The sequence below is a fragment of the Pinus tabuliformis genome, chromosome 5_1 (genome assembly GCF_031772625.1).
Source record: "Pinus tabuliformis cultivar Carrire ecotype Pingquan chromosome 5_1, CPIR1, whole genome shotgun sequence".
NCBI classification, from domain to species: domain Eukaryota; kingdom Viridiplantae; phylum Streptophyta; class Pinopsida; order Pinales; family Pinaceae; genus Pinus; species Pinus tabuliformis.
The window spans coordinates 956,590,395-956,611,113 of record NC_142305.1 but is presented as its reverse complement, the minus strand read 5'-3'; the positions used below and the strand labels follow the sequence as shown (position 1 = coordinate 956,611,113).

The following is a 20,719-nucleotide window of genomic DNA, read 5'->3' as shown; positions in this document are numbered from 1 at the left end:
TAATAAAAATAAAGAGAATATAATAATAATAAATAAATAAAATAGTGTATAACAATACTGGGGTTCTAAATTAAGAGAAATATTAAATTAAGTAAAACTTAAAATAAAAAATAAAAGTTACATGGTGACACATGGAATGTGTGCATGCAGATCCCTTTCCATTGTTTGGTCTATTTAATAGACGATGAGGAAGATGAGAGGGATCATCCTTTCATCCATTCTCTTGGGAGAAAAGTGTTGTGAGACAAAAGATTCCCTAGCAGTAGTACGTTGATTGAGGGCTCAGGGGTGGCCAGCTGTAGAAAGATTATGTGCAGCTGAGCCTACGGTTGGGTAAAGAGTCGTTTCCAAAACTTTGTAGCTGTTCGCTGAATTCAAAGAGCATTCAACTTCAGAAGCACAAGTAAGGAACATCATTGCTACATGTAAGTTGTCTCTTGCTCATATTTATCAAAATTTTATGTTCAATAGTTGAATAATTGGGTGTTGATTATTAATCATATGAATTGATAGAATTAATGTTTATTTTAAATCGTGGTTGTTACATATTATATTATTTATTATTTTTATTATTATTAGGGGACATTACAGATAAAGTGTTTGGGAAGTTCAAAGAGTTTAAATATTTAGTGAAACATCAAAGCAACTTACTAAGTGTATCGAGACTGATGGTGGAGGAGAATGATTTCAAATTATTTCTCATATCTCATGGCATCTCTTGGCAATGTATCATTCTCTATGCTCTACAAAAGAATGGACTAGTTGAATGAAAGAATAGAGCTATAATGGAGATGGCTTGAGGTGTACTTCACTCCAAGCAAATGACACATAAACTCTAAGGGGAAGTAATTGTTTGTGCAACCCACATCATCAGTTGGACACCTACTCGTGTTGTTCAAGGTATGACCCCATATGAGAAATGGTATGGACACAATTTGTTAGTTTCATATTTTTGAATTTTTGGATCAAGTTTATGGGCCTATACTTTTAGTGCAAAGATAAACTTCTCATAACAAAAAAATTATTGATATACTTTGGTTGCTTATAATGAAGTTTTCTCAGGTATTGTCTCTATGACCCTTGCACTAACAAGGTGATTGAATGTCAAGATGTTATCTTTGATGAAGTTACTACTCGTGGTTTGCCATGATCTTTTACACTACTTAGAGATGAATCACCTATTAATGATTCAAAACATGTGCTAGTGGATCTTTCTCCTTCATGTTTTGATTTTGATCCGCCTTTTATTCTTATGAGTGTTTTCCTAGGAACTTCTATTGTAATTGATCCAATAGATATGGTTGATGAGGAACCTTTCATAGTACTTGATGACTTTGACAACGTGTCCTCCTCTTGGTCTTTTCACCTATCTTTGGTTTCCAACTCTAGTAGAGCTTAACAACCACACTCTTTTGCTTTTTGCTTAGTACTAGGATTTTTGATCATGTTAGTTTATAGCATTTCTATTCTACCAACACCTTATTTTTCACTCTCTTTTAGCTTTTTTAGCTTTCTAAAGCTAAACATTTAATGCCAAGTTGCTAGTTAACTCTTAGATATTAGATCCAATTATGTTGATGCTTCTAGCATTGTTTTAGAGATTCCTTGAAAACCCCTCCCTTTTTTTTCACATGTACAATGTTGTATGTTCCATATGGGGAAAATACATATATTGTCAACACTGTCAACATCCCTCATGTCACTTGTGGGAATTGAACTTGGGTGGGGCGGATTCCATTCCTTCCTCCCAACCACTTGAGATAAACCCAATTGACCTTGACACCCCCTCTTTATATTAATTTAATGTAATTTTTTTGTATTTTTGACCCACTTCTAGGGTCTTTTGTTAGACATCCATAAAATTATCTTATTTAGCTCTACTTAGAAAAAACTCTTTTCTTCTATATAGAATTTGCCTTTCTAGCTTCTTCGGTGAGGTCAATGCCTATTCCCTTGTGGGAGATAGCCACAATTGTAAATGTTATCAAGTTTATTACCAATTCATCACAGTGTCATCGTAAGGCTCTTCAACTTTGAGCTCTTCTCTTCATTGTTGATATGCATATTGAGTGGAAGTTTTGTCCATCTTTATCACTCTGGAGCATGATCTTTGTTGCAAAAGATCATGTTGGATACATGACTAAATAATATGTCCTTCAAGAGAGATGATATGTAATAACTTTTATTCGTGTGGTCCTTGTCCAACATTAAGAGGAGATGTGTTGTTGACGTAATGCCTTCTTTGTCACCTCCTGTTTAGTTTCAGGGGAAATGATGAAATGAGGGTGGAATCTTCCATTTTGGCCATAACCTACTCATATTGTTGCCTTTTGAATTATTGCTACGACCAAACTTGTACCCATAGTCATGCTTGGGGAAATTGCCCAAACTCTTGAATTGTGTATATATATAGCCATTGATGAAGTGATTACATTATGAACACCATAAATATGGGACTTTTTTGTGCTTGTCTAAATTTTCTCTTCTTAGCACTTCTGGTCTCTCTCTCATACACAAACATATGCACTTGTGCTTGGTTTATTGTGAAATTTGGGTTTTCTTCTTGGTTTTGTTTGTTTCTCTTGATTGCACTTGTGAAACTCAACATCATGGAACAAGGATAATTAATTACATGAACATTAGGGGTATGGCGAAAATTTTGTCTAGAAAGATATTCATATAAGATTGTGCACCAAGAGGAGGGGACTCAACATATTGATAGAAAACATTGTGTTTGACTCTCACAAGGAAGGGTAACTTTTGCTTAAATCTCCTTAACCCCCTAGGTTGAAAGGGGAGGGGTTCTCTAGAGAATTTACTTACATCGGTGTTTCCAGAGAAATTCAATTGCAGTTAATTGGGTTGTGTGCAAGATTTGTGGTTGTTCGTAACTATCCAAGAGTCCCTTATAAAAGGCACCTTTCCATGAAAGCGAGGTAGTGGATAATATAAGACCGGATAATTTTATTAATGTCTAATGAATCACTGGAAAAGTAGGTCAATGGTATTATTGAGTTCAAAACATCATTTTAAAATCGGTCGATCTGAACTAGTAACCAATCAAACCGGTTAGCTTGAATCACTAAATAGTCAAATTGGTTGGTTAGCGAGGTCAAGGTAATAAAATGACACATAAATTTGGGTTAGAGATCTGTTTGTATCGGTTAAGTACCAAATTGGCTGGTTTAGTACATAATCGGTACCAACTAGTCCAAATTGGCCAGTTTTACTCCAAACTAGACCGGTTAAACAAAATCCGCATGTGGCAAGGAGGGGGGCATGCAGGGCGTTTTTTTAGGTGGTTGCTACTACTGCTACTAAGGTTGTAGATGAGCTTGAGGAGTTTTCAGACTCTGAGCCATATGATTTTTATGCAAATCGTGGTGATGACCCCATGTCTAGTAGTGGTGATGAGTTTGATGAGTGATCATGTTGATCAATGATTTGTAGTGGGCTAGTGGCCTAGTGGCTTGAGTTGTAATATTGTTTTTGGATTCTAGAGGCCATTTAGAGCCTCATTGATTATGTATTTTGCTAAGTCATCGGACATGCCCCCCCAGTGTCGCGAATCCTTTGTGTCAGACACGACACGTGGGTGACACGTGTTCGACACGAGTTTGATTTGTGTCAGACATGAGCCCTAATGGTGTCCTAAAATTTGGACACATGTCGTGTGAAAAAAACATCCCAAAATCGATTTATTGCCTCATTCTCATGCAATTTAGTCATAGTTTTGGAGCTCTCAAAGGTTTTGGAGTGCAACTAAGGGAAATTAAGTAATGTTAGAAGGGATTCCATTCTCCTTTATATTTCATTTCATCCTTTTATTTAAATTTTTAACATTAGCATGAAATGTCTTAGGATGTTTGAGAGTGGTTTTGGCCTCGTTTTATTTTATATGGAGAAAGTAGAATTTTAGATCCCACTCAAAATCCAACAGACTTGACAGTTTTCAGGATTTTAGGAATGCCGGGGGGGGGGGGGGGGTTACAACGTTTCCAATGGAGTTTGTCATGTATGAGGGTATGGAACTAGCATTTAATTAAAAGGACCTCTTCTATGTACCTCAATGTTGGTGGCAATGGTTGTTGAACTCCTCTATCATGACCCTAGTAAAAATGCACCCATCACTCAAATAGAATTTCGATTTGACATGTTAGTTTTTTCTATCTTATTTTAATGCTTAGAGGGTGATATTGATGATGAGGATACCAATATTGGCAATGATTTTGATGATATATATTACTAGTTATTTGTTCTAGCATGATGTTATGTTCTAGGGGGTCGCCGTGTCACGGGTTGGACACTTGTATTTTCGTGTCCCGTGCCCCCGTGTCAGGTGACTTAGGTTTTTTCTATCTTATTTTAATGCTTAGAGGGTGATATTGATGATGAGGATACCAATATTGGCAATGATTTTGATGATATATATTACTAGTTATTTGTTCTAGCATGATGTTATGTTCTAGGGGGTCGCTGTGTCACGGGTTGGACACTTGTATTTTCGTGTCCTTTGTGTCCCAAGCCCCCGTGTCAGGTGACTTACGTTTTTTCTATCTTATTTTAATGCTTAGAGGGTGATATTGATGATGAGGATACCAATATTGGCAATGATTTTGATGATATATATTACTAGTTATTTGTTCTAGCATGATGTTATGTTCTAGGGGGTCGCTGTGTCACGGGTTGGACACTTGTATTTTCGTGTCCTTTGTGTCCCAAGCCCCCGTGTCAGGTGACTTACGTTTTTTCTATCTTATTTTAATGCTTAGAGGGTGATATTGATGATGAGGATACCAATATTGGCAATGATTTTGATGATATATATTACTAGTTATTTGTTCTAGCATGATGTTATGTTCTAGGGGGTCGCTGTGTCACGGGTTGGACACTTGTATTTTCGTGTCCTTGTGTCCTGTGCCCCCATGTCAGGTGACTTAGGTATTTTGCATTGGATGCCATTTTGATATATGCACACACTTACATGGTATGTAGATGAGCAAATTTTGCATATTTTGTCTCTAATGGTTTCGAACCATGGTTTGAAAATCATAAAATCAATAGTTTTTAATTAAAAATTATTTAATTTATGTAATTCTTTCAATTTTTGTTCATTGAATCTGGTTCAATCCAGTTTGAGCCAGTTCCAGTTCGGACTCTGGTTTATAAACCTGGCTCTGTTTCAAGCCAATGGTTCAAAAACATGAATGAAAGCAAGAGCACAAAAACAGCTCCTATGGAAATAAAGATGCAGGAAATAATTAAAATACTGATCTAAAGCTAATATATGATCACTGCTAATAATCTAAATCAGATCTTGGAAGAGATATGCAGCCTGAAATCGTGCCCAAATTTTTTGGCTTATCAACTTCTCCAAAAGATGTGTTCAACTGTTTTGTCCATGCCACATAAAACACAAGCAATGTTTGTCACATGAACTTTATGACACCTGCTTTTGATAGCCAGCCCAAAACTTCATCTTTAAGATAGTGCTGTGATTTCTATATTAATTGGCACCTCAACCAATTCACTATAGGATTGCTCACCCCCACCTCTTGTTCAAGCAAGAGACAATGCCAAATGTGTGCCTTACCATATCATAAATGACTTTTCCCTCCAGAATGGACCTGACCATTGTAACGACATTTTAAAAGGACAATCTTGGGAGATCAGGTGACAAATTCTCTCTCAAAGAATTTAGTCTGAACCAGTGAGTTTTTGGGCCTGGTTAAGTGCACATCAGATGTGCCATTGTTGGTGATCATAATTCTAGAAATCTCTTCCAAAGGAAGAGGCCTTTGCCTGCCAATATCATCCCAACAAACATGGGCGAAATGCCAATTAGACCATGGGGATGGGAATGACTGAGTCAACCATGATGCTAAATCACAGGCATCTTGGGGTCCCTCAAATTGCCAGGCAAGAAAACCAGAAACAACCTGCCTAGAATCCCACATTGTCTTCAGTGGGGCATAATTTGAAATCACAACAGGCTGAGCATTCCCAAATATGTCACAGAGCGGAAAGAGACCTTTAATAGACAAGAAGAAGAAGATCAATGGGGAATGATATTGCAACTTCTCAACATCTGTTTTAACATAGTATCTTTCTTCTCTATAGGAAGCAATAACAGCAGCAAGAAAGTAATGGCCTGTTCCATCAAAGGTACTTATTGATTACTTTTAATTCATTGTTGAAGTCTTTCTTTTAGTTTAGTCCCCATCCCGTGTCTCCCACTATTTAGTCCTTTTTGCTGTTTGTTAATCATAACAGTGTTTAGAACATTTGTAGAAAAGTTTGTTTGATTTGCAGGATTTTCTTTGTTACTATCCTTTATTTTGCAGGTGTAACAGAGTTGAATTCGATCCCTCAGTAATTTTGAATACTATTATTAAAACTCCATATGCTAAATATGCATAAATTTTATTGTTTATCGAAGGACATTTACAAGGCATGGGGATTCAGATGCATTGTTTTGAAAAGATATCTTCATAGTAATCAGTTCTAAAGATTAAATGGCATAAATGACTAAGCTTTTGTCATTTGTTGAATTGAATTTCTTGCAGAAGCGCAAGTTGTCTGATATGCTGGGTCCACAGTGGAGCGAGGAGGACTTACAGAATTTCTATGAAGCTTATCGGAAGTATGGAAAAGACTGGAAGAAGGTAAGAGTTTTATATATTTAAAAATCTCTCCTTATCATATGTATCCAATCGATACTTTCTCTTAGATTTATCTTATACGGATAGGGCCCATTATGCTGTTTTTTGGAACAAACTACACTGTTTTTGAATTTGTGTTAATTATTTTTCAATTCTTTAAGCTCAGGAGGTGAGGTGTGTAAGGGTAAGGTGTCATGGTTTAAGTTTCCACACTTCAGAGATTTTGCATCTTTCTAGTACTCAGAAATTTCACATTGAATGTGGCAGATTTGAATTCAGTTCTTTGGATAACAGAGAACTTCACTTGACTATTGGAAAATAGGGTACATAGATTCATGAATGAAAATGGTGGAGAGATAAAATTATATGAAGTTGCATTGGTACAGCTGTCACACACTGGAAAATTCATCACATTTAACTTATTTATAGCACCCCTGGTTGGGAAGGTGGTCAAAGTACTTAACCTTTAACATAAATATTTAATATTACATTGCTCACATATTAAAGTATAAAGTGAAGTACTGATGTCTCTAGTACAGCTAGAGTTATTTTGTTCATAATGGTCAATTAGACTACAGTCTCAGCGTCTCAGGCATATTAATAAAGTCACTTGTTGACTTAGTCTAATTCATCCTTTGGAAAGTACGTTAAAGTCATTTTAGAGTTCATGCACTTCGGTTTTATGTTATTCCTTTACTATAAATGACGTGCCCTCTCCATTTTATTATTCAAGAAATACTTCTCTTCTAAGTTCGTGGTTTCTTTGTGTGTTCAGTATTTGTAATATGGTCTTAAAAATGTGTTGTTTTAGGTTTTTAGGTGAGGTTTATTTTTCTGAAAAAGAGAGAAATGCCAGATTTATATTTTGGTCTAAAAAGATGGTCTAGGTTCCTTTTCCTTGATTTAAAGCTAGGTTTTTCTTTCTCTGAATATAAAAAACAAAGGAGGATATTCAGAAATCAAAAGTAAGAAGGAAAAATAATATATATATATATATATATATTTTTTTTTTTAAGTGGAAATTGAATTTTTAAAGTAGCCTTAATCTGGACAAAGCATATGGAATCCGTACGGACTTGCTACCAACAGCTGTATGACTTGTACATATGACTGTACAACAGTGGTGCAGGAGAAATAAGGCCGTACATACATCAAACAGGGAAATTGATGTGCAGTATAGACTGTACAAACACCCAATTGTAGAAATTTACCTTTTTTCACTCAGTTGGACTGAACAATAGTCAGATTTGGTCAATTCCCCGATACTTTGGCAGATCTAATAGGTAATTCGTTGGAATTTGTCCATTGGACAGGTAATCTAATGTTTTTCAACTTTTTTCAGTGATTTATAGTTTCCATATTACAGAAAACCAAACATACAGAAAAACTAAAAACACAAGAGAACAAGGAAGAGACAAATAAAGTGGAGGGGGAACATGTCCTTTTACAGTACAGGAATGACATAAACTCTAAGTGCATAAATCCTAGATTATAAACCCTAAAATGACTTAAATGTTTTCAAGTTATTAATAAACACTAAAGCACAACTTCTTTTTTTTTTGTAGATTTTTTTTTTTCTGAATTTAGACTAATTCTATTAAGCAAAAAATATTGTACAAGAGGATACATTCCAGAGAGACAGGAAACCGGCAACCGGAAATGATAGGACTATCAACCTCGGTTCCGGAGAAGGAGTTAAGCAAACAAGGAGCTACAACAAGTCACTGGGAGCCTAAAGAAGCATTGATTCCTACCCTGAAAGGGTAGAGGCCTCAACACGAAGCTTTTTCCCTTTCCTTTTTTTGACTTCAACCCAACCATTTTGGGGTGGATGAGCGATAGCAACTTGAAGATTGGGGTCCTCCACAGGAGAGCCCTCCTTTTCTGAATCAGAGGAGGAGGACAAATGGACACGTTTCTGAGCAATGGCTGAGTCAGAGGAAGGCGCCAGACCATCGGTGGAAGGGCCCACGAAATTAGGGGCCTGATTCAATTCTTCATCGCTATCTTCATCTTCAGAGCTGGAGGAATCAGAATCCACGACTGGAGGAGGAGAGCAAGGAGCCCATCGTTTGGACTTGGGCTTGGAGACGTTGGCCTTGTTCTTTTTTACCGGGCGAGATGGGCATGTATTCTGCAAATGCCCAGATTGGTGGCAATGGCGGCACCGAAAGGCAGTATTCTCGTAATCCAGTGTCTGGGTCCAGACAAAGTCGTTTATCTTGAGATTGATTTGTTCTGGAAGTCCTTTGCTCAGGTCTAACTCCACACATACTCTTGCATATGAGTAGAGACCTTTGGATTCCCGCCATAAATCTCCACTAATGAAGCTGCCCAAGGTGTCGCCTATAGCTCTGAAGACACGAGTACTCCATAGGTGGGCAGGTAAGTTTGGAAGCCGGATCCATACAGGTGGCTTGGTAATGACTGCAGTAGCTGGATCAAAATCTGGGAACCAAGGAGTCAAGAAGAGCCCTGCAGTTCCCATGAACCAAGGGCCCTCTGCTAAGGCCTTTTCATAATGCTTACTGTTATCAAATAGAACAATGAAGTAACCTTTCGAACAAAAAAAGATCTTACAATGATGTGTCCAGTTTGCATGGATCCATACATAGAGATCCTGAGATCGCGGCTACAATCCATTAAATCTGCAAATAATGGCTCTTTTTGCAAATTCTTGAAGTTGGGTTGCCAGATCTTCATGGATGAGTTCAGCAGAGGGAACTTCTTCAATTTGTCAACCAAGAAGGCCTTAGAATTAAGGCCTTCCGGGGGTTTGGGGTTCTTAGAGTGAACTGCGTCTTTGTATGAGAAGGGCCAAGTAGAAGATGACTGTCCCGCTGCACCTCCTCTCAAACGAAGGGTTACCACCACAGCGCTGTTCTTGGAAATGCTGTAAGCAGAGAGAGGGAGAGGGTCTTCAAGTTGTTTACCTTGAAAGAGAAGTCGCTGAAGGCTTGATGGAATCCCCATCCTGCGTTCTAGATTCAGTTTGAGTTCCTGCACCAGATCTGAAGGACTAACCCATTGCATGATGGTTCTGCTTGTAGGCTGAGAAATTTGGATCTGAAAGGAGTCAAATAAGGGCCTTGACCCCATGCCAGGCTTCTTGAGCTTCCTAGAGCAGATCTGCCGTGGCTAATTCCCATCAGGGGGATCGGACCTGCAAGATCTTGGCCGATCTGTTTGATGAGAGCCCGATCTGATTGATCAGCGGTGGATCTGGGGATTTTATACCTTCTTATGCTTGAAGTGAACGTCCCGTCTCCTTGCATCGATCTCCCAGGGGCGGAGGTAGCAGATCCGTGAAGTGGGTTGCGAGTTCTTCGCTGACGGCAATGCGAACCCCGATTCTCTGAGATTGTTTGAACTTCATCTGGTAGGGGCAGCAAAATAATTCGGGATTTCCAGGCTCCAGGCAGCACTGTCCAGATTTTCCATGCAGATCCTTCTTTGCGATTTGAGACTGCGGTTCGGAAAAGGACCGAGCCAAGATGTATACAGATCTCTGGATCTGGCCAGAGCGTGGGCTTTTCTGCCTTCTGGGTGACTGGATCTGTCAGATCTTTGTCAGATCTGAAGATAAGACTGCGTTTCGGAGAGCGAGTGTTTGCCCCAGATCCAAACAAAGACCATGCGATTGTTGAGATCTCATGCTCTGGTTCATGGCCAAAGCGCCCGGATAACTGTCCAGCTGAGACCAGAAAGGCGAATGCAAATCTGCTGTGAAGGCAAAAGGATCCCGAGCTGTGCTTGCTGAGGCTGCCCAGAATGCTGGACTGGAAAAATGCGTGAAGGATAACTGTAGAAACCTTCTCCGTTTCGATGTGTTTGTAGAGATTATTACGAACAAACACAGAGGCCTCCTGTCCGCCATGGCCTTCGTAAACACCGATAAAGGTGCCGAAGGGAGAAACCATAACCTGGCTTTGGTCCTCCATCAGTGAATTCGCCTCCATAGATTTCTTCTACCTGGTTGATACTCATTATTCACTAAAGCACAACTTCAACTAAGTCAACAACTGATATTATTAACATGTCCCTGTATAGTTTAAATGATCATAAATAACCCTAACATCCTCTCTTAAGGGTCAGTCTCAGTACCAATGATTTAAAACCCAGAGTCGGCCTTGGAATAGGTTGAGGGTCATCTTAGACTTGGAATGACTTGGTTTATTAAAAATACATAAAATATTCAAATTTTAATGAAAAATATATATTAAATGTTCCAAACCATCAGAGAGAAAATATGTGAAGTGCTGTTAATTTTCACATGATCTATGCTGCAATAATTACTTAAAACAATTTCATTAACCCCAGTAACAGTTAAGCAATTATAGATAGAATCATAAACAGTTATGCACAAAAGAAGATAGGCAAGCACAATGAGACAGACTTTTGGTCAAAGACCAGGGCAAAACTCCACAAGGGGGAAAACCCAGAATCAATTCTTCTTCTTAGTCAATCAATGCTCAGCGTGAGATACATAGTCCAGTATTATACTCATAGACCAGTCAAAGTCAAAACTTTGGCTTTCCAAGTCAACCAAGTCAAAACCAATCTAATGAGAGAGAGTTAAATCTGGTCAATGATCACAGTCTGCAACAGAGGGCTGAAGTTCGGCCTGTGGAAGTTTGGTCAACCACAGTCAACGAACCCTGCAATGCCTCAGTCAAACCCTATGGTCAATGCCCTGAAAGACAGCCTGAAATTTGGACAATGCAGTGAATATTCCAGTCAAAGATTCGGCCTTCAAGCACAGTCAAAATCTTGGTCAAAATAAGTCTCCTGCAACCATTGGTCAAATGCCACAGTTGAACCTTGGAGTCAAAGCCTAGTCAAAGCCTGCATTCAACCTCAGTCAATGTGCCCAGAACAGAGATAAAGATGCGGTCAAACACAGTCAAAGATTCCTGGAATATTCAGCTTCCATCCACAGTCAAAAAGATCGGTCAAAGCAGCAGAAATAGCCCAAAGTAAAAAAAAAGTCTCCTTGCTCCTTTGCGTGTTGATTAGCCTCCTGAAATTCCACACATGCGGGGCTGACTTGTCCAAAGTTAGGAATATGAATTTTCTCCATAATTTGTTCAATGAAATTTTGGCTGAAGCTGCCATTTTCAACAAGTGTGCTGATGTATATACTATATACTATGTAAGGGTGAATATAAAATGACACCGAGTGCAATACATATCAGTAACAAAATACATAATTAATGATCCTCTAAATGGCCTCTACAGTCTACAATTTAATGCGTCTCTGAATGGTCTCTTATAGCAGCGAAGTTTTGTTTCAAACTATTAATCTTCCCTGCAGACAACACCCCACCGCCCCCACTTGTCCCTTTGGTGTTTCTTGTGATATATGTAATACATCTCCTAATCAACAAGATCAACATGGATCCATGCAGTGTCTTTGTCTCTTGGCACTTGGCAAAATTCAAATATGCAACATTTCAAACCCTATCTTAATATGTAAATTACAAAATTTTAAAGACAGGTTTAAATTGTGCTATTTAATGAGAGAAAAAACAGGGACAAATTTATCATTTAATACATGTTGGGCAAGGTTAAATTCCCATGAAGGCTTCCCTGGAGCCATGCGGACACCTCGAGGTGGTGGTCGAACGTGTGACTGCACCCTGAGAAACCATATCAAATGGTTTCATGACTTGTGCACACATAAGTGGATCAAAGCCCACCCCCATGTCCTCCGTTTGATCTAAGTCAAAGGATCTTAGCTCAAGTTGTTTGGTGAACAATTTGTTTCCCCAGCTATGTGGGTTCAAGTTTCTAGAGACATGTTGTAACTGGCCTGTTTGTGGTCTTTATGAAATAGTTGTATCTGGTGTAATAGTGGCAGTTGATCTTTTGAAGTAACAGATTCTCCAGAAATTCTTAATCTGTCTTTCTTATGGAAGAGAAAGTTTCTTGTATGCTTGAGAACTCCCTATTTATCACAAAAGAGTACCATGGGCTTATCTTTTTGGCTTTTAAATCTGCAAGCATTCTTCCAAGCCACACTACATCACATGCCTCTTTCAGTGCTGCTATATATTTTGCTTGTGTAGATGAAAGTGAAATTGCATGTTGTTTCTTGTTGATCCAAGGAACTACCCTTCTGCCAACACTGAAGACACAACTTGTTGTAGACTTTCTATAATACATGGTTCCTGTCAAATTTAAGGTTGAATAGCCACACAATTGGCGCTACTTGATTTTCTCATATAGAATACAGATTTCTAATTTTCCCTTTACATGCAATAGCACCCTCTTTGTTATTGTCCTTTGCTTTGTTTTTGGACCTTGCTTAAATTATGACATATAGCTAACTGCATAGTGTAAGTTAGGTTTAATGGTGATATGATAGATCAAATTGCCCATTAATTGCGTGTATATTGATTCATTCATTGACTTTGAATCAATGTCTGCTAAATTTTCAGGCCTTCTCCATAGGTGTAGGTGAAATTTTGCAATTTGTGGAAATGAACTTGTCTAACAAACTTTCGGCATATTTTGTCATTGAACAAAAATGTGACTAATCTATCTGTTTGCCAAACTTCTACAGTTCTATCCCTAAGCAATATTGTAGGAAGAATAAATATGTCATGTCAAGGGCTAAACTTAAATGTGATTTTACTTTTGCAATTGCTCTTGCTTTGGTACCTGTAATGATGATGTCATCAATATATATCACTAGAATCGCTACATTACCATTTGTTCTTTGAATGAAGAGAACGGTGTTAGCAGGGCACATTCTAAATCCATGTTCTCCCAAATACTTGTCAATTTCAATGCACCATGCCTTGGATGTTTGTTTTAGTCCATAAAAGGCTTTCTTGGATTTTCATACCAAATATTCATTCCTTTCTTGGAACTTGAAATCCTTGCATTTGGTACATGTCTACTTTTTCTTCTAGGTCACTCTTGGGGAAGGCACTGTTGACGACCATCTAATGTGTTTTCCAACCGTATTATGTTGCTGTGGCTAGAATTGGACTAAATGTTTCCATTTTTGCAGTACAAGCAAATGAATCTTCATTGTCATTCCATTCCTTTTGAGCAAGGCCATTTGCAACCATCGTTGTTTTGTGCTTGTCAAGCATCCTATTTGTCTTGTAGTTGACTTTATAAACCCATTGATAGCTAGAGGGTTTCTTCCCTATAGGTAGCTTTGTGAGAGCCATTGTTTGATTCTTTATCAAAATCACATGTTCAACTTGGATAACCTTTTCCCATTTTGGGCTGCCTTTGGTTTCTTCATGATAACAAGGCTCAAAAGAGTTTTTACGGTTAGCCATCAAAGCATAATTCATCATACTAGATGCCTTACCTGTTTCTGGTCAACCTTGCTGACTCATATCAACCTCTCATTCTAGTGAGCATAAGCATTATAATTGACTGGATGCCTTACCTCTTTTTTGGATCATATTATGTGGCTTATCTACATGATCGTCATTAAAGGTGATGTACCACCCCTTTGGTCGTTTCTTTCTCACCTGCTGTTGCAAAACAACATTGTTTTTCTCCTGATTTAGCTATATCTAGCATCCTCTTCATTGGTAAAATGATGTAAATCATGTTCAGAGGTATTTTCACCTCTTGTTGGTCTGTCTCATTCTTAAATTTGTTTTCCTTTCATATCCTCATAATTTTCAACAACTTTCACATCTGATTTTAGATCTTAGTTCCATTGAAACATCTTGATGTTTTCATCGTCTACCACATCATGGCTACGACATGTTGTGTTAGTCTTGATATCAACCGACTTATAAGCTTTATGGTTGTCATTGTACCTTGTGAGCATCATTTTATGTGATTTTGCATCAAGTGTGATTTGTTCTTCTTTAGGACCCTATGGATATACCATTGAACCAAAAGTTTGATGACTTACTCGAGGTTTTCATATGGAATGTGCTTCTTGTAGATTCTTCTTGAGTATTACTTCTGTTGATGATTAGTTGTGAAAATACACTGATGTGTTTATTTGCTTTTATCCTTGTAAGCTACATACTTTTCTTAATCATACACCTAGCGATTTCCATAATGGTACATATCAACTCTCTGCCACTACATTTTGTTGTGGAATGTAGGGTGTAGCTTATTGCCTCTAGATTCCTTCTTGAGTACATAAATAAAGAAAATCCTTGAGCAAAATTCTTTGTAATTATCTGATTTGAGAAAATTAATGCCCTTTTCAGATTGGTTTTCTATCAAAGCCTTGAACTTCTTGAACTCGTTAAACACATATTATTTCAACTTCAAGAAAGACATCCTCGTTTGCTTGGAAAAATCATCTACAAAAAGGGAAACAATTCTAGGGATGGGAGAATGATGCCATCTTCATATGCAGACAAATGTCAGCATGGATCAACTGAATAACCTCCTTAGCTTTGCCAGCTAATCCTTCTTCAAACAAAGTCTTGTGTTGTTTATGAGCTTGATAATCTCCATCTTACTAATATTGTATATTTGGAAAGCCATCAACCCAACTTTCTCTAGCTAAATCCGAAAGAGATCTTAAATTCAGATGCCAATTCCTTCGATGCTGAAGCGTATTTCTATCTTGACCACTCTTGTCGACCAAAGCATACTCTCTTGCCTCCCTTGCATCAACCAACTTAATAAATCCTGCTCTCTTCAGTACCAAGAGCATTTTCTTATGACCTTATGCTTGAGTAAGATTTATGATTGTTGAAAATCACATGTAATAGAGGGTAATGTTTCAAAAATTCAATTACAGAATGTAGATTTTTATTTGTTCTTAGAATATAGTGAACATTAAGGAATATTGTCCTTTTGCTTGGGAGGTTATTGACACATTTTCCTTGCTTTTTATCGTCCTCCCCACCACCAAAGACCACATAATTCAATTGGTAGAATATTCATTAGTAGCATATTTAAAATACCAATCACTTTTATTTTTAAAATTGTGAGACACGCCTAAATCTATATATCAAGCAGAGGTTAGGGAAAATTTTAAGGATGAAAATTTACCTTGAAGTGTAGAAACCTTGAAAAAATTTACTATTCCTGAATATGTAAAGTATAAAATAAAATGTTTGGCGATGTTTTTGTAAGAATATTCAAATTTTTAATGATTTTATATAGTTCATAAAGTTTTGGTGGTTTTAAAGGTAAAATAAGTTTATCCTATAAATCTTGGGTGGATTAGCGGTTTTTTTTTTTTTTTTTTTTTTTTTTTTTTTTTTTTTTTTTTTTTAATATTTTTTTTCTCTCTTCGGGTTCTATTTATGGAAAAAGCATGGAAAATTAGCCCATCTGTGAAATTTAACCCCTAAATTTTTTACTTGGCAGAGGTTTTCACATTGTCTACTTTACCCCTAGCCATAAGAACAAAGAAGTCTTCCTCTTTCATATGCTCTACAACATTGGCTTTGTTCTTTGACACTCGGTTATACTTCTCATCCCGTAGCCCATTCTTGAAAAACTTCTAATGGCCCATCTTTCCACACCAATAACACTTACAAGTCTCGTGATTACTTGAGTGATCTGTTTTATTGCTTCCATTGTTCTTAGCAAACTTTCATTTTCCTTTGAAATTTGCTGCTAAAGCCATTTCTGAACCATCATTCTTGCAGCTACTTCCAATTTTTTTTTGCACTTGTCTGCTTTCAAGAGCTTGGCGCTTAGATGTTTAGGTCAACATCAGTAGAAGAAATATATAGGGTTTCACTAAAATGCTCAAATGATGCTGGTAAACTTTTTAGAATGATTCTCACCATGTCTTCTTCCATTTTTCACCCAATGATATTCAATTATTCTCTAAGATCTTCAATCTCCAACAAATGATCTTGTAAAGAATCACTTTTATCCTTTTTGATTGAAAACAATAAATATAAAATTGTTAAAGAAGGCTCCACCACTATGTGAAGTTTCATTTAAATCCTTCAGTCTTATCGAAATAAATGCAGCATCTCTCGTGGTCTTCACTTCGGGAAGCAGTTCATTGCTCACTAAAATGTTTGTCAACATTACTGGTTCTCTATTCCACACATTGAACTTGGTTTGATCATTTTCAGATGTTGTTGGTTTGTTTCCTTGCCCAAATGGTCAATATATGCTGTTTCAGGTATTATAATTTTTTCCACAAAATTTCTGCGTACCCTCTAACATTATGTTAGACGAAGTAGCCGTTACAACACAAAAATATCACTCTATATGTCGCTAAAAATAAAACATGCAATGGCAATAGCGACTTGCGACCAATAAAAAAACTGCATTTTTCTTGTTTTAAATGGAAAATTATGGAGTTAAAAACAAGTATTTTGGCTGAAAAGCTAATAAACCTGCTGCAAAGTGCACTGATCTGCAAAAAATTCTCAGATTTGCTGGAAATTGTTCAGATCTGTTTTAAATCTAGTTGAAAATCTCTTAGATGTGGTTGAAAACTTCTGTGTCTGCTGAAAAATGCTTAGATCCGGTGAAAATACTCTCAAATATGTTGGAAAGCACAGTTTTTTATTTTTATTTTTTTGTTTTCTAATATTTTCGAGAAATACTTCTTATAAAATATCTTTAGCTAAGCTGCCACACTGTGAGGGGAGTATCTTTGCTGTCAAAGTCACACAAGACTTGCACTTGGCCTCATCTGCACCCACTTTGGTTGTTGGGGTGAGGGTAAAAAAGGTCTGTGCATTAGTTCAAGCATCATCACCTCATTGCTTGCTCCTAGACCGCGCTCCCATGGGCAAAAATGTTCAAATCTCCGACATGTCTAGTTGAAACACTATCCTCGAGGGTTAGTTCGAGTGTTGTTGAGCTAGATGTGAGATCTCACCCTCAGAGTTAGGGAGGTCACTGCTTCAACTTTCGTGATCCCCTCTGGGTTAGGTTCTGTATTAAGGGTCGACTGTTTACTCAGTTTACCATCCATGGATTATGAGGCAGCATTTGGAGGGTTTTTATGAGATGATTACCTTGGAAGAAAATTTAGAGGAAAAACTCTGAAATCTGCTGAAAAGTGCTTTGATCTGCACTATATCTGACTTAAGAACATTTGGGAGTTGCTGAAAATTAGTGAGATTTCTGACAAAACTGCCAATTTTTACAAAAAAAAATGTTGTATCTGTCAAAATCTAGTTTTAAATTGAAAGATAGACTCGTTTGAATTTCAAACTAGAAAATAATATCTGGGTTTAAACTTTAAACTATAAAATCCATCCAAGCTTTATTTGGTTGAAAGCATTTTCTGTTTCTTGGTGTGTATCAAAAAGGAGTTCCATCATCTGTAATTGATTTGTGTAGACACTAGGCTTTCACCCACATTATCTTCAACTTCCCCTCACTATGGCTGTGATACCATATTACAAAAATCAAAGGAACAAAGAAACCAAGAACATAAGTGAACTTGGAAGAGATAAATATTTCTTGGATAATAAAATGAAAAGAATATTGACCTTTTATAATAAAGGTATAATTCTTAAAATGACTTAAACGTACTTTAAGTTATTAATATAATACTAGATCATGAATTAGATGAAGTCAACAAGTGACTTCATTAACGTCCCCAGTCTATGGTCTAAATGACTATTATGAAGTAAATTACTCTAACAATAACACTTAATTGTGTTAGCACTTTAACACCTTCCCAACACGAAATTCAAATAACACTTTAAGTTTCCTGAATACAAAAATTCAACATTTTACATTTCAAGAATTTCACAAAAGATTGTTGATGCAAAGGCATAATAAGGTCAGGCTCCCATCCACTAATGCATTTGTGTAATCGGCTGACAGTGCTCTAGAAAATTCACCTGGCGGTGGCATTTCTTCAATCCATCAACACGCATCTTCTCAAAAACCCATTATTGGTGCTCCATCATGATGCTATTCCTCTCATTTTGATGTTAAAGGTAGAAATCACCTAGACAACCATCCGCACTGAGCCTTACTCTACTTGGAGACTTGCCCAATAGGCAACCGACCAATGATATAAATACAACTTCTTCTTTGTTTCAATGGGGTAAAGCTTTATTTAGTTACTTTTTTTCCTGTTTTAAGTTGTTTTTTGCGAGATGTTGACCATTCATTCAATAGATGAAAAACTTGTTCTTTGGAACAAATAAATTTTGGTATGGTTATTTGCTAGATGATAAATTTGTCAGATTACCATCGGACAATTTCATTCTATAATTTGTGACCACTGACCAGTATGTACAATACTGACATTTCTTAACTGAAACATTCACTAAACTTTTTTCTGGAACTGAAACAATTTGCAAAAATTGTCCACTCTTCTACTCTGATCTTCGAAATGGAAATACTAGGATTTGTAGGATGGAAAATAATATCTGAAAATAATTAACTTTGTTCTATCTAAGAAATCAATCAAGCGCATAAATGTTTTCAGTTTTGTCAAGTTCTGCTATGAAAAAAATCATTGATGCCTTGTCAAAATTTTTGATCATTTATCTTTTTGTTGTTTTATTTGGTTGTTGACTGTAGATCTACTTTGTGTTTGCAAGATGAAGGCTAGTGTTTCTTTTGCCAATGTTTGTTGGAATTAGTATGTCTCATGCTCTGCATTTAGGGAATGCTTTACCTAGGCATCTGTGCATTTTTCAACTTCTCATGTGCTGTGTGAATTATTTGGCACTCTACAATCTTTGTTACTCTGCCTCCCTTCGAACAAAGGCATTTGCTTGGGTGTATTCTTTCTGCTAATCTTTTGGGATGGTCTTGCTATTTGAGTTAATGCAGGCACTATTTCCAGGTCTTAGTCTGGAAGAGCTGGTGCTAATCTGTTGATTTTCATATCGGGTTTTGGGCTTGGTCGATGAGCATTTTATGTGGTATACATGTCTTCATTGTCTGTATGTTTCTGATTGCTGTGTGTGTTGGAAATTCCTTAGAGTCCTTTGGTTACTCTGAATAGCTGCTGTTGCTGGTAAATTCTCTTACAAAAGTGATTGTGGAAAAATATTCTTCTTGTGTAGATTGGTTCGAATGAGCTTCTACTGAGCTGTATATTTGTCACTGAAGAAATTGTTTTGTTTTTCACTGTGTTACGAGCTTAAATTTTTCATTTCTTGTATTTCTAGATCAACCTTCATCATCCTTTCAGGCTTTCCTTTTGTATCATAGGCATGAGAATCATTATCGCTTTGGCACCATGCAGGAAAACAGGGTGTACACATTCATGAATGAAAATAATGGAGAGGAATAAACACCTTTATGAATTAAAATGATGGAGAGAATTGCAAGTATTTATTAATCAAGTTGCATTGAAATATCTGTCGCACCCTCAGTTCATCAAACATAAGTTATTTATAGCATTCCTGGTGGGTTAGCTGGTTTCACCATCTAACTGGGATAAATTTTTAACATTACATTGAACACGTATTGACATATAAAGTGACATAAGTAAAAATTTCACCTTAATAAAGTTCCAATTGGTTTGGGTTTTCACTTATTTGTGTTTTTTCATGCCTAGAAGTGAATCACTTTTATGATGCAAGAAGGTAATCATCTTCTCCTCTGTTTTACTTTTTGTGTTTCAGAAAAGTTTAGAAAACAAAATGTGTATTCACTAACTAACTGAAATATAGGATTGTTTCGTTTCTAATGATCAGAAAGGCTGCCTTAAATACTAAGTTGATTTTTTTTTTTTGGTTTAGGTGTCTGCCATGATCCGTAACAGGACAATGGAGATGGTGGAGGCTCTTTACAGTATGAATAAGGTAATTCCAATGTTTGTGTTGAGCTGGGATAATCTATGATAATGTTTGTACCGCTCTTATAGAATTGCTGTGACCATCCAATGGAGGGAAATGTGTTTGAGTATATTCTAAGGAAATGCTAATTTAATTTTGGAAAAATTTGGCAGACTAACAGGTGTTTTGTTGGGGGGAGGCAGGTGGGTGTAGTTGTGTCTTTGTATAAGGGTAGAGGTGGAGTTGTGCATTTGTATTTGGGGGTTTGGGGGGCAGGAGTGTGAGGGGAGAGGGAGTGAAGGTGTGCATTTGTTTGGGAGTTGGGGTGGGGGGCATGAGAAGGTGTGCATTTTCCTTTATAACAAATGCACACCTTTATCCCCC

The 20,719-nt window shown here is 37.0% G+C and overlaps 1 protein-coding gene across 2 annotated transcripts in view; it reads left to right on the top strand.

Annotated features, from left to right (window-relative positions):
- The window catches only part of LOC149167936 (protein ALWAYS EARLY 3-like), a 39,633-nt gene extending 19,217 nt beyond the window's left edge, over nucleotides 1-20,416 (top strand). For both annotated transcript variants that reach the window (XM_089431616.1, XM_089431617.1), the window contains exons 5-6: nucleotides 6,567-6,665; nucleotides 20,300-20,416. In XM_089431616.1, coding sequence (XP_089287742.1) covers nucleotides 6,567-6,665; nucleotides 20,300-20,401 — 201 coding nt within the window. In that variant the 3' untranslated portion in view covers nucleotides 20,402-20,416. The remainder of the gene's footprint in view (nucleotides 1-6,566; nucleotides 6,666-20,299) is intronic.
- Nucleotides 20,417-20,719: the final 303 nt, after the last annotated feature.